The sequence below is a fragment of the Solanum dulcamara genome, chromosome 5 (genome assembly GCF_947179165.1).
Source record: "Solanum dulcamara chromosome 5, daSolDulc1.2, whole genome shotgun sequence".
In the NCBI taxonomy this organism is placed as follows: domain Eukaryota; kingdom Viridiplantae; phylum Streptophyta; class Magnoliopsida; order Solanales; family Solanaceae; genus Solanum; species Solanum dulcamara.
Genome location: NC_077241.1, coordinates 56950547 through 56965955, shown reverse-complemented (window position 1 = coordinate 56965955; position 15409 = coordinate 56950547). Strand labels below are relative to the sequence as shown.

At 32.8% G+C, this 15409-nt stretch overlaps 1 protein-coding gene across 4 annotated transcripts; it reads right to left on the bottom strand.

The window, feature by feature from the left end:
• Positions 1–833: 833 nt before the first annotated feature.
• Positions 834–4747, bottom strand: LOC129889245 (protein REVERSION-TO-ETHYLENE SENSITIVITY1). Of its 4 annotated transcripts, none has more exons than XM_055964469.1 (4): positions 4610–4747; positions 2728–2814; positions 1568–1914; positions 834–1317 (listed from the first exon to the last, which is right to left on the bottom strand). In XM_055964469.1, the coding sequence occupies exons 3-4, from the start codon at positions 1874–1876 to the stop codon at positions 895–897; spliced, it is 732 nt and encodes a 243-aa protein (XP_055820444.1). In that variant the 5' UTR covers positions 1877–1914; positions 2728–2814; positions 4610–4747; the 3' UTR covers positions 834–894. The 4 variants fall into 4 exon arrangements, with proteins under 4 accessions (XP_055820444.1, XP_055820448.1, XP_055820445.1 ...); XM_055964473.1 differs by having other exon boundaries at positions 2728–3235; positions 4610–4736; XM_055964470.1 differs by lacking the exon at positions 2728–2814 and having other exon boundaries at positions 4610–4736.
• Between the last annotated feature and the right edge of the window lie 10662 nt (positions 4748–15409).

Genomic DNA, 15409 nt, shown 5'->3' with positions numbered 1-15409 from the left:
TTTTTAGGAGTTGTGATGCAATAGATACTCCAAAATTGTTACACTCATAATTTCTTTCATAATTTATGTCTTTCAGTACGTTCCTTATTTAGATACACTTAGTTATATGTATTTGACTAACATGTATTCGAGGTGCGAATTATGATAGGATTCATAATATCGCAAACTCACGAAAAAGGAGATAATTAACTACTAAACTAGTGAGAGTTGTGTTGTTTGCCCTTATTTTAATGTGCTCGGATTCAGCTCCCAGCTGCACATTTGCCACCCTAAGTAACCACAAATAGTTTGAGATTAGTTGTTTGTTCGTGTTCCTCAATAAAAATGGTATAGCATCAAAGAGGCTATAATTTGACTGAGAAGAAGCATATAACTCCATATCTGAGAGAATGGCATAATTATTGGTTGCAACGTTGTAGGTTGAGTCGTCCTTCTTGGCCTCTGAATTGTTCATGTCACTCGGTCTTCAAGAAGACAAGACTGAATCTAGCCAAATTTTAATTTGTTGTAACAGGTAATCGTTTTATTTTCAAGATTATACTAATCCCAATTATCATTGACGACAATTTATAACTACTCTCTTTGTTTTATGTGATAATTTCATAGGACACAAAGTTTAAGAAATATGAAAAGATTTTATAATATTCCAAAATTAATGTTGATAATGTCATTAAATATTTGTCAAAATAAGGAAATGTATCATAATTTTTAGATTGATTAAAAAGATATCGTATCATATAAATTGAAGGGAGTTTCTTTTAGGTAACTTGATATCGTACAAATTCTTCTACACTGACGGTGCAGAGATATTAAACACTATGCGGTTCTACATGGAACTCTAAGCATATTAAGGATCAATAAATTTTAATGTTGTAGCTGTGTAATACAAGAAGCCTAGGAATCCAACACATTTTTGAGACAGTAAGTAGCAAAAATAAACCATGCTAAAAGAAGAAGGGAGAAAGCCAATAATGCTACCAAAAAAGGCCATCCCACCATGAAAATGCCAAAGCATACAACTAGCATAAAAGGTGAAAATGATCTCAAGATTGAGATGTTGTCGACCCAATGTCCTTTGAACAATAAAAGAGCCCCAACATTGATCATGTTCCAATCCATTGATCCACCATAGCAGAGCCTGTTCAGGCAATTCGCAAGAAAAGAATAGCTGTTGCACGTGAATAAATTGTACGATTTGTGCTCAAAATGACGAACACTTGATTGGATGGCATCATCCCAAGTAATTGCAGACCCAAACTCTGTGTGTTTATAGCAATGCTTGCATGTGTGCGCAGCAAGGTTTCGCGGAAAGCAGCACTGTCCAATATTCAGCATTCAGAAATTCTTGTCAATATTTTGTTTGGTAAGAGCATAACAGTATACCTATTTCTTTATCTGGAGTAACTAAGCATAGTGTTTCAGGTGGAAGCGTTGGAAGTTATGCATGACATTATCAAAAAAATACTAGGGGAGATGCATTAAGGAAGATGGGGGGGAGAGGTTACTGAGAGACATAATGCTACAACTAACAATTGAAAGGCTAAGAGCATGCCACAATAAATTGTACCTTTTTTCTGTCTAATTGAAGGTATTTGGCCACAGAACCAAACGCAAAATCATCAACATTAATAAAGTTGGAACCAGAAAAGGCCACGGCAGAACCGTCCTCTGTGCATATTCCTACATGTCCAATGAAAGGTGCCAACCATGAGACTACTGGTAGAGGAGTCCAAACTAAACAACAGGGGAACTTAGCATTCTCTGGATTTATTTCATCAAGAGGCCAAAATTCATGCTGAATATCTTGGACTGTTCTTATGCTCTCCATTTTGTAGGCAGGTTCAATATCCATTAAAGAAAGTCCTCCTGATAGCATATGGAGGCATACAATTTTGCAGTCATGAAAAAAGGTTTCTGTGAAAAGAACAGGAGTGAAAAATCAGCGGAAGCAACTATAAAGAAACATTAGGTGCCAATTGCACTATGTTATACAACTGCACTAATCGATCCACAGATGTAGCAAATATCCATGACTATTGCTGGTTAGAGAAGTTTGAAAATTGAGTTTAGCCATTACAAAAATAATAGGACATTTCATTAGATGCAACTCAAATTCAACAATTCCATAAATGCAAAAGTTCTCTTGGATATCCATATAAACAGGTGGTAACTGATCACAGTTTAGAATATTTAACTCTCTTTCTATAGTTTTGAATGCATGATTAGAATGTCCCAACTTAACATGGAGTGTCAACAATGATTATATCTTCATAATGATCTGTTCTACATCTCTAGTGTGACATAAGTTTTATGTCAGTTGTGTTTTTTCCATATTATTTCTTTGCTCTCATATGTTGTATTTTGGTGATTCTTGTGAATGATTAAGATTTTCTGGAACTCTCTGAGTTGTTTCACAACATCAATGACCAAAGTATTTCTTTGGTGATTCTAAACCTGCACTTCTAGGTTTCATTTTCTGATGGAAAAAGATGCTCTCTAGAATTAGGCAACTAAAGAAGCACTTGGATCTGCCTATAGCCTTGAATAACAACAAACAAATTACAAGAAGTGCTAAAACGTATGTTTTGTATTTCGATCAGATTGGATGATTTCACATTATTATTTCTTCACTGATAGTCAAAATGTAATTGTATTACTAACACAGCATCCAGAAAGTGCCTGAATAGTTACAAAACTACTGGTGATAGATAGTTGGGCTTCCAATACCTATTGGCTGGACTCCCTAGGGCACAAAGGAATGTGTGTGTTCTTTGCATGGTTGGCAATAAAAGGGGTCATCTTGGCCGCTAAGAACTGGAGGAAAAAAGGAAGATCATGCATGTTAGTTGGTGCTTTATGTATACAACAACAAAAAACCCAGTGTAATCCCACAGGTGGGATCTGGAGAGGGTAGTGTATACGCAGACCTTATCCCTACCTCCTTGAAGGTAGAGACCCTTGGCTCAAATAAAGATGCAAAAGAAGGCAGTAGCAACAAACCAAAATAACAAAAAGCAATACAATGATCAAGGCTAAAGAAACAGCTGGTACTAACAAATAAATCTAAGAACACGAAAATACAGGAATGATACTAATGCTATGGGATGGTGCTTTATGTATAGATGCGCAAATATCTGGACGAACTACTATGGCATTTTCATGCGTTACCCGGTTGTGGTGAATGGAAGCTGGTCCTGAGCACGTACAGTGGATAATGTTGGGCACAGTAAAGGACCTGTTACACAGATGGACCTTAGAAGAAGGAAAGAGGGCATAGGACATGGGAAATAGCCCCTTTAGCCCTTATATGGTTCCTTTGGAAGGAAAACATGGAATAGTTGATGATAACTTTCTAGATTTGAGGAATAACCTCCTGTTTTTGGTTAATCTTCATCCATTAGATCTCTGACAGTTTGTAGGTTTCTCTACTTTTTGATGAATTACTTGTACACAGAAGTTTAGCCACATTAATAAGATTATTGCTTTATCAAAAGAAAAAAAAATAGAAGTGCAAGTAATAAGATGTTCTGCATTGGGAGAATCTTGGTAGCTCACTTGGTTGGCTCTCTGAACTTTCATCTTGTTGGTGAGGGTTTGATTCCCCACCTTATAATCCCCTCCCCCATTTCCGCTTCCCCTACCCCCAAAAAGATGTTGTGCATTGTATCTTTGAAAGATTCTGCACTAATGTAACTTCCTTATAGCTTCTTGTTGGACACTTTGACAAGCTGCTAACTAGGACCTGATAAAAATGTATTAGGACAACCCCCAATTCAAGTAGCAATTGATAAGAGAGTCATAAACTTCATAGTGGTTAAGACTTGCACTGCATTCCCTCCCAAAAACTCACTCACATTTGCAGGCTATCTGACTAAATAATATCAACAACGTACCCAATGTATTCCTACAAAGTGAGGTTTGGGGAGGGTAAACTGTAGAGTGTACGAAGACCTTACCTCTACCTCAGAGGTGAGGTCGAGAGGCTATTTCCGATAGACTCTCGGCCAAAGACAAAAATAGACTAGAAAAAGACGTAATGAAAGTACAAGAGATAATCAGTGATAACAAAACAACAAATAATAGCAAAACAGTTGAACTACAACCAACTAATACTACAATCTAACTACACGTATCTTACTAAATAACATTTTTTTTTTTACCAAATTCATTTAAAGTTGATCAACAATTGAGTTAGAGAATTGAATAGGTTTATTTGGTCAATACAGCGATTTGTAATCTTCCTCTATCAAGGCAACACAAAACATTATCCAAGATGAAATCAAAGCTGTTTTTGAATTTCGAATAGACAGAAACATAGTTAATATGTTGCACATAACCCTATCTAGCTATAGGTTAATCTGAAAAAAACCAAAAAAATAAAAAAGGAAAGATTTTCTATTGCTTCTAAGTTTTGAGAATCTAGTAACATCAACTACATTAATTCAAAAATCTAAAGGGCTCACAAGTTTGTATATGGCAATTAATTATCAGAAACTTAAAACCCCTTTGTCTTACTTACTATAAAAAATGGCAGCCAAAGAAAATCTTGATGGATTCTAAACAGAGTAACTAAATTTCAAGAATAAATGAAGAAGAGGAAAAATTGTACCAAGAAATCAAAGTAATGAAAACAGCTTTTTCCTTTGCCCTCTTCTTTAGCAGTTGGTGGAGATTGATGAATGAAGCACACAAGAAAACAATGGGAAAGTGTGGAACAAACATATAAAAATATTTACTTTTTCACATTTTTGGTTATATTCAACATTATTATTATTATTATTATTATTGATTAATATCTTTTTCTTTTGGAAATGGGGAAAGACTGAATTTGGGTTAGATGCATGAACCGAGGGCCCCTCTAGACACCTGTGGTCCCCACTTTATCTGTTTTTAAATAAAACTAAATACTCCATCTGGATGGATTATTTATTATCCTAGCTTACTCTAGTATGAAATTCTATGTATTTACCCCAATATTTTAAAAGACCATGCTTTTATACCTATTATTCAAATGCCAATATAAAATAAACGCAAAAGGCAAGTATTCTTTTGATCCTAATTTGCTCCTGAATATGTTCATGTTTTCCTCGATTGAGAAATATATTTATTTTATAATTATAAAAATCAAAGAAAATTATCAATCAATCAATAAAATAAATTTATACACATTATTTCCTATATATAGTTTTTTTTAAAAAAATTCACTGATTTCTTTTAACAATATAAATACACAAAAAATAAAACTAACACGTTTATAGACATAACAATGATAAATTTATCAAAAACAAAAATATATGAGAAAACGGAAAACAAAAAATAGAATAAAAACATAATACATGGTTGTTAGTCTAAGACTTCTCTCCAAAAGCATCCATTTGATACAAAAACAAAAACAAAATTAAAAACGGGAAACTTACATAGATATGTTATATTAAAAAAATATTTACTATTTATAGTAACAATATTTTTTTTTATTAGACATTTATAATACAGTTTTAATACATATTATCGAGAATAATTTATAAAACACATATAATACAAATTTTATTTATGGATAATAATACATTTATTGCACACTTTAATACACTTATAATACATTGTGTCAATTTTTTACTAAACAATTATAATATATTTTAAAACACTTATAATACATTTATATTGCATGCATAATTTATTTGTAATACATAACAGATTAATCATAGTATTGTTATATACTATTATAAATGGTAATAAATAAAAAGTATCGCTAAAATTAGTAATTATTTATTAAAAAGCACTCACCCAAGTAATTTAATGCAATTATGTAAGCACAAAGCTATTATAAAACATAAGCAATATATAACAAGATATATCTATATTATATTAAAAGCATGGAGGTCCTTAGAAAATGTTGATTGAACTTTTTGTTCTTTAACTCTACAATAGACAAAATTGTCATTTACTATTTTCTGAATATTTAAAAAATAGAAATCAACTTAAATTTTTATTATTAAAATCATTCCTTATTAAATTTGGTAGAGAGAGACCTAATAATTTACTAAAATATTACCGAAAAAATTCGAACTTTTTACTTATTCAAAGAATGCATCCCTGTAGGCTATGTGGTGTCAACAAATAGGTAGTGATGGGTGTGGTTGGGCTGAGGATGATAGTTGTGGATGGTAGGTGGTGGTGATTGATGATATTGATAATTGTGATTGGTGGATGAATGTAAATTGAGTAGCGGTGAAATGTATCTTTGCAAAATATCTAACAATGGATGTCAAAACAAATATCAGCAATGACTTGAAACAACAACATCTAAAGAGAAGAATAAAAATATATAACTATACCTCTTTTTCAATGTTCTGTACAAATTATACACAAAAGAAGATATAGACCAATCCAATTTAAAGTATTCATAAAATTAAAATTTGATCAATTACGAAATACACAAAAAAATATCATAAAATACGAACACAAACATAAATTTAATTATAATAACAAAAAACACATATTTAAAAAACCTACTCCAAATTGTCACTTTAGGTTTATGCTTCAGCAACTAATCTACATTGTAGTTGGATTTTAAAAAAAAAGTACAACATGTTAAGATTCTAGAATCAATATCACTTTACGATTCAATAATTCAAACAACATACTAATAAGAATCAATTATTATTTTTATTTTTGTAAACTTCGTGTCAAGTCAAAATCAGACAAATAAAATAAGACGAATATAATACTATTTATGAAATTTTTAAAATTGTGTACTCATTAAATTAAAATATGCTTGCGAAACACATCATACACCAAGAACATTATCTATAAAAATATTATATGAAATGCAAATAAAATAAATTCTTATTTTAAGTATTAACATATCTCTAACTATAATATTTTTTTATCGATGTGGTACACACGTGCAAAACACGTATACTAAGCTAGTAGATTAATGATATGGAGAGTAGAATGAAGTGACCGTCTTATTTAAATATCGTTAAGTATGTTTTCATAAAGGTGAAAAATACCCTTTTGTAGAAAATACAAATTATTTGTTGGTTACAAACCTTAAGAAATACATTAATTAAATACATCATATGTATGTATTAAGGAGTTCAATTAAAGAAACTTCCACAATTAGAATTCATAACAATCTCCTTTGAATGTTTATAGATAATGTGTCTCATTAAAATCTTACAAGAAAAAATTCAGTGGAAAAAAGCTTAGGAAAGGAAAAAGTGCACACATTTGGTAATATACCTTGCGTGTTACCTTATTAAAAATCTTATCAAAAAAATTAGAACAAAACCTTGGTTAAAAAAAAAATAGTACAATGTGTATTTTACTTCCTTTGATGAAAAATTTATTTGATATCTCGAAGACGACGCATTTCAATCTTATGTCTTAGCTTCTCAAATATTGATGTCGATAATATCTTAATGAATAAATTTACAATGTTATTATTCAAATAAATTTGTTGAACACCTATCTCACTATTTTATTGAAGATCATGAGTGAAAAAGAACTTAGATAAAATATTTTTTGTTTGATTTCTTTTGATGTATCTCCTTTTCAATTGAATTGTGCAAATAATAGTATCTTTATACAATATTATTGGAATCTTTGTTTTCAAAGAAAGGCCGCATAATTTAAAATAGGTTGAGTCATTGACACATGAATTAGAGATTGAAGAGATGAGAGCAAATTGATTTGGTATATAAAAGGAAAGAAGAAACCGATAATGTACTCTAGGTTTGATTATATTTAAAACATGGGGCCCCACATTAAAATAGCTTTTAAAAATTAAAATTATAGCTACGAATTGTTATTTGTTGAAACTATAACTGTGCATAATAATTACATAGTGTATGTTTATTATAATGTATATATTTTTGTTAATTTAATTTATTTTAATGTGTTCAGATTGAGTGAATCTTGTCGTGATAAATTTAGGGGAAGGGAGACGCACAAAGAGTTATAACAACAAGAATAAGGAGTCATATTTACCATTTTATTTTATTTTTGAATTTTGGCATTGTTTAAAGAGTCCCATCTCATTGTCCTTGCTCAAATCTAGAATACAATTATAAAATAACATATTAGAAATGAAACCTATTTTGTAATTTAATCATCATTAAACTTGTATTTAAGTAATATATTTTAATTATCAAACCACTCTTTTTTCACATAGAAAATCCTACAAGTTTAGATGATTTTAAATTTAATATGTCGTTTCTTCTCTACTTTTTTTTATTTTGATTGTGATTTAAAGCCTTTTTTTGCAGTTGTTATGATTTTTTTTCGTGTTTTCTTTATTTCTTTTGTTAGTACCTTTCCATGTAACTATTATATGATTGACAAAAAAGTCAAATGTGTTGACTTTAAGTATTATTCTTTACTAATTTCTTTGTTGATTACATTATATTGAAATATTTTTATTAAGTCTTTTTAGTTTTACGATTGATGAAAATTATAATTATAGATCGAACGTTCTTCATTGTAGGAATTTAATTTGTCATTCTGCCATGAATGTGAAATTCGACAAGGTGGACTCTAATCCGAAAGATTATAGAATATTATAGATAAATATAAGTATTCTTTTTTGTTAAAGCACGATGGTTTCTGAATTTACAATCAAGATCATGTAATGTTTTGATCATTGAAAAATTGTATGTAAGTGTTAATCTACATGTTAAATAATGAAGAAAAGAAATATCAAGAACCAAATCCTCACAGATCTTCTACCTAGGTGTTAGAGTAGGTACCAACACGATTCAGTGGATTGGATAATGACATAAATAAAGATGACTAACTGTTGTGCTAAAGGCAAGATGAACATCTTACTCAACAAGAGTATCAGAAGAGATGCGCCTTCGGGACTTCCCTTTCAGCGTGGTACTATCGTGCTCAAGAATAATGAAAAAAATAGTTATTTCTTGTACAACAATAAGTGGATGGCCATATCCACTTTTTTTTTCCACCCAACTTTTTTCCTAGACTTTGTCCCCCAACTTTTCACGTTTTCTTCCTTTGCAGCGGCTATAAATAGTCATTTCTATTATGCAATTAAACACACAGATACTCAATTTTCTCAACTCTCTCTCTTTCTCTTATTATCTCTCTTTCTTATTAATTTGCTAAGTTAGTTTGTTTTATAACACGTTATCAGCACAAGCCTCCATCACTTTGAGCTATTTTAAAAAGATAACAAAAGGGTAAGAATTTAATTTATTTAAAATGTCTAATATCACTAAACTTGAATTTGTTGCTCTTGATATATCTGAAAAAGGTTACTCGTCATGGACACTAGATGTCGAAATACACCTAGAATCGATGGATCTGGTAGACACCATCAAAGATGACAATAAGGCATCTAGTCAAGACCATGCCAAAGCCATGATATTTCTCCGCCACCATCTTGACGAGGGGTTAAAATTAAAGTACCTCACATTAAAAGACCCTCTTAAACTGTGGAAGAATCTAAAAGAGAGATATGACCACCTGAAGTTGGTCATCCTTCCACAGACACGTCATGATTGGCTCAATTTGAGATTAATGAATTTTAATAATATAACTGAATATAATTTTGCCTTGTTTATTATTATAGCAAAGTTAAAGTTATGCGGAAAAAAAATCAATGAGCAAGACAAACTTGAAAAAATATACTTCATATTTTCACTCGAGAATATGCTCATGTAACAACAATATCGCGAAAAAGATTTTAAAAAATATTCTGAATTACTTTCTCACCTTCTTATTGCTAAACGACATAACGAACTATTAATAAAAAATTATGATAGTCGGCCAAACTATAACCAACGAAAAAGAGATCACAGCCCTAGTAGCAGTTGTGGTCAAAAAAAAAATTATAATCATGATGCTCGTCTAGCACCTAAAATGATTAGCAATAAAAATAGAGTGAAAAGCAAGAAGTTATACAAAAAATAAATCCAGAGAGTATATGTCATAGATGTGGAGGTATGAGGCACTGGTCACGGACCTGCCGGACATCAAAACATCTGGTTCAGCTATATCAGGCATCCTTGAAGAGAGTAGAAAATAATCTAGAGAAAAACTTTATCTCGAAAGACAATATTGAGCCTATGCATCTAGATGTAGCTGATTTCTTCAATTTTTCAGAAGAAAATATGAATATTGATAAGCCTGATAATATTTAAATAATTTTTTTTCATTTGTCTGTACTAAATAATATATTTATATTTTTCTAATTCATGTAAATAAATAAAATTTGTATAATGAGTCATGCTTTTATTATAATGTTTACTTTATTTATTTTTGAAAAAAATATGGATATGCCTAAAATTTTGTTTGAATCAATGATCAATTACGAAGATATTTGTGTAATTGATAGTGGAATGACTCATGCCATTTTTAAAGACGAGAAATATTTTTTCTACTTGTTTAGAAGAAAAACAAATGTTATTACAATTTCTGGTAATTCAAAAATGATTGAAGGCTCCGGAAGAGCTACTATATTTCTGCCTAAGGAGACAAATATTGTTATAGAAGATGCACTGTTCTCTTCTAAATCCCCAAGAAACTTGTTAAGTTTTAAAGATATTCTCAGAAATAGATATCATGTTGAGACACTAAATGAAATGAATATTGAATTTCTTGGTATAACCAAGAGTGTCACAGGGCAGAAATATATTTTGAAAAAATTACCAACTTTATCGTCTGGCCTATATTATGCAGAAATTAATGCAATTGAAGAACATTTGATCGTAAACCAGAAGTTTACTGATCTAAATACATTTGTACTATGGCATGATCAAATAGATCATCTTGGATCAATAATGATGAGACAAATTCTTGAAAATTCAACTGGACATTCATTAAAGAATCTGAAGATTCTTACGAATGATGAATTTTTATGTGTTGCTTATTATCAAGGCAATTGCCAGACCATCAACCCTGAAGGTTGGCATCGAATCTCTTGGATTTTTAGAGCGTATACATGGGAATATATGTGGGCACCAAGCTTGAGTTGAGCATAACTTTTCATCCTCAGACCGATAGTCAGTCGGAGTAGACTATTCAAATGCTTGAGGACATGCTCCGAGCTTGTGTTATGGACTTTGGTAGTCATTGGGATCAGTCTCTTCCTCTTGTGGAGTTTGCATATAACAACAGCTACCATTCCAGCATTCAGATGGCACCGTTTAAGCCTTATATGGGAGGAGGTATAGATATCTCGTGGGATGTTTTGATTCCTTTAGGGTACGACCTTGGAATACCGATTTGTTAAGAGATGCCATGGATAGGGTAAAGTTGATCCAGCAGCGCCTTGTGACTGCCCAAGGTAGGCAGAAGAGTTATGCGGATAAGAGTGTTCCTGATGTGTCATTTTTTATTAGTGAGCGAGTGTTGCTCAAGGTGTCACCCACTAAGGGTGTGATGAGATTTGTGAGGAAAGGGAAGCTAAGTCCGAGGTTTATTGGCCCTTTTTAGGTATTAGAGAAGTATGGGGAGATGGCCTTAGATTGTCTTTGCCCCCAAACCTTTCAGCTATTCATCATGTGTTTCATGTATCGATGCTTAAGTGGTATTCAGTGGGACTCGGTTGCTTTGGATCAGGACTTGTCGTTTGACGAGGAGCTTGTTGCTATCTTAGATTGGCAGACTAGACAGTTGAGATCAAAGCATATTGATTCAGCAAATATATAGCGGAGACACTGACCTATTATGGAGGTTATATGGTAGATAGAGTCCGACATGCATCGTAGATATCTTCAGCTTTTCGCCTCTATAGGTACTTTACTCTACTTTTCGTTCGAGGATGAATGTGTATTTTATTGGTGTATGATGTAATGTCCCAATTCTTGAGAAATTACTTTTTGGTGAAAAATGACCATTTTGTCCTTCTCCGTAGTGTTTTCATACTTTATTTGTGATATAGGGATGATTGGTATGGTTTCTAATGCAATCGGGTGGGATTTTGGCGATTTGAGACCTAGAGTGGGAAGTTTCATTGATAGGGTTGACTATGGTCAACATATTGAGATCCAAGCATCAGATGAGAATTTTGTCAGTTCTCCTACATCCGGAATATTGAGTTTGGTCTAACTGAGTATTGAATTAAAGCCTCGGGACCCAAGTTTTTATTTTGGAAAAATAGGCTAAAAGTTGAGTTTTAGGCCTAAAAAGAGTCTGGGAGGGTAATATCGTCATACCGATCATTTTTTGGAAATCCGACGATTTTATTGAGTCTGAAATGTTGAATTCAGTGTACTATCATATCTGATTTATTTTTATCAGACCCCAAATAATTTTTGAGGGTCCAATCAGAAGCATTTTGGATTTAGCAAATTTGTTGTTATCTGGTTTCTGATGCAGTGCATTTTCTTCATCGCGATCGCGAGCCTAGGTTACGCGATTGCGATGCAATTGGTCTATGTTTGTCGCAATCGTGAGGATGGGCTCTGCAATTGCAATGAGTCTTCTTTTCCTGTGTTTTTTGTGATCATGATGGTGGGCTCCGCGAGCGCGATAAACTTGCATTAGTTTTTTGCGATCGCGAGATTTAATGACTCGCGATTGCGACATGTTAAAATTGCCTGAACAGTGTCCAATTTTGGAAAATAACTCATTTTTTTCCATTTTCACTCATTTGTAGCTTTGGGGGAGGTGATTTTGAGCCAATTGTTTTAGGAATATTTAGTGGGTAAGTTCTATTTTTCATTCCTATTCTTTTCCTAACAATTTTATCTTCCTAAATCATTGAAAAATTAAGATTTTAAATGGGTTTGGGGATTTTTCTTTCCAATTTCAAAAGGAATGATTTCATTGATTTCTAACTTGTTTCTTGACTAATTTTTATGGGTTTTCAACCACAAACTCTCATTGATGTGTAGAATATGTTTTTAAAATAAAATTCCAGATTCGCCCTTTTTGATTTCAAAGCAGTTTTTGAACGTTTTTGACCCCGATTCTAAAATCTAGCAGTATGGATATCATTAGACTCCTTTTTATAAAATCTTGTCATTCTTAATAGTGGTAATCATTTCAGAGTCGGTATTCACGAGTTGAGCTCCGGTTAGAGCGTTCGTGCGAAGTTTTGACATTCAAGGTAGGTTTGGCTATCTTTTTTGAGACTGGATTGGGTAATTAGTCGTTAGTATATTATAGACTTTGGGATGAATTTGTAGCTTGATTTGGGACTGTTAATTTTATTATGATGCCAGTGTAGGGACTTATTTATATTGTGATGGCTGTGTGGGGGCTTATATGTGATATGTAGCCTGTGTGGGGGTTATTTGCTATCTTATTTGCTTTGAGAGTATGTGATCCATGATTTGCCTGTGAGAGAGGCTTGAGAAGATTATTTGACCTGTAATGCCCGTCTGAGGGGCAGAGTTGGGGGGTTTTGAGCATAATTGAGTATTGACACATTTTGAAAAAAGGGTGAATACTTATTTCAACGTAATTCCTTCCCATAACTATCTATTAAGGGTGAGTATCATATTTAGGTTGAGTTTTGAGAACTTTGAACCTTGTGTTACATGTTGAGTTGAATATTGCATCCATGCCATATGTGTTGTGATTCATTCATCCTCATTCATTATATCATTGATCTTGAAAAGTTGAGAACTGTGAAATTCTTTTTGAGAAAGAAAATGTGGCACCTTTTCATATCCTTGACCACGAGCTAAGTGACAAGTTGATGAGATATTGAGATTGTGATCTGATATATGGACTGTGAGTCCCTTATGGGTCCTTATTTTGTAGCCTTACTCGACAGGTGTATATGACAGGTTGTGTGACAGGCTTAATTCCACCATACCACCACATCATAGCAATGCACTGTAATGCAATGATGTGGTGATACGGTGGAATCAAGGCTGTTGCACAACCTGTTGTATACACCTGTCCAACTAAGGCTTCCAGTCAAGGAACCATGGGGGACTCATAATCCATATACCAAATCACAATTTCAATATCTCATCAACTTGCAACCTAACTCGTAGTCAAGGATATATAAAAAGGTGCCACATTTTCTTTCTCAAAAAGAATTTCCACAATTCTCAACTTCTCAAGATCAATGACATGATGAGTGAGGATGAATGCATCACAACACATATGGCATGGAGGCAATATTTACCTCAACATGTAACACAAGGTTCAAAGTTCTCAAAAACTCAACCTAAACATGATTTTCACCCTCAAAGATAGTAATGAAAAGAAAATACATTGAAATAAGTGTTGACCCTTTTTCGAAAGTGTTTCAATACTCAAGTATGGTCAAAAGCCTGTCAACTCAATCCCTCAGGAGGGCATTATAAGTCAACTAGTCTGCTCAAGCTTCTGTCACAAGCAAATCATGAATTACATGCTCTCAAAGCAAATAAGATAGCAATTAAGGCCCCCACACAGGCTACACGACACAAATAAGCCCCCACACAGGCATCACAATGAAATTAATAGTCCTAAATTATTCTACAATCTCATCCCAAAGTCTATAGCATACGGATGACTAATTACCCAATCTCAGTCTCAAAGAATGATAGTCAAACCTACCTCGAATACCGAAACTTTGCATGAACGCTCTAATCAGAGATCAACTTATGAATTTCAACTCCGAAATGATTACTCATTATCAAGAATGAAAAGAATTCATCAAAAGGATCTAATGATACCCATATAGCTAGGTTTAAAACTCGAGGTCAAAATTGTCCAAAAACTGGTACAAAAACGAGAACGGCAATTCTAGAATTTTATTTTTTAAATATGTTCTACCTATCAAGAGGAGTTTGTGGTTGAAAACCTCATTAAAATTTCTAAAGAAATCAACTAGAAATCAAAGAAATTCGAATTTAAAGTTTAGGAGTAAAACCCCCAAAATCCTATTTGAAACCTTGATTTTTAAATGATTTTGAAAGAGGAATTTGTAAGTAAATGATTCAAGATTGAAAAGGGGACTTATCCACACAAGATTCTTCAAGAGTTTGACTCAAAATTGCCTCCCTCAAATCTCCAAACGAAAAACAATGGTGGAAATAAGAGCAAAATGAAGTTTTCCTGACATAACACTGTTCGGGCAAGATTTGTGCATCGAGATCGTGAGCCACTAACTCTCGATATCGCGAAGCATTAGAAATCTATACATTGCGATCACACACATCCACCTCGCGATCGCGAAAAACACTAAACCAGGGAACCTATGGCAATCATGGAGCACAATGACTTAACACATCGCAATCACGTGACCTCAGGTCGCGATTAAGATGAGTAAATTAGGTTGCACCAAAAATCAGACACAACATCTGAAACATAACTCAAAAATATCTCTGATTAGACCCTCAAAAATCGTTTGGGGTCTGACAAAATAAAGCGGATATGCTACCATATTGGATTCGACATTCCGAACTAAATGGAATCATCAAATTTTTGGAAAAAATCATTTTGA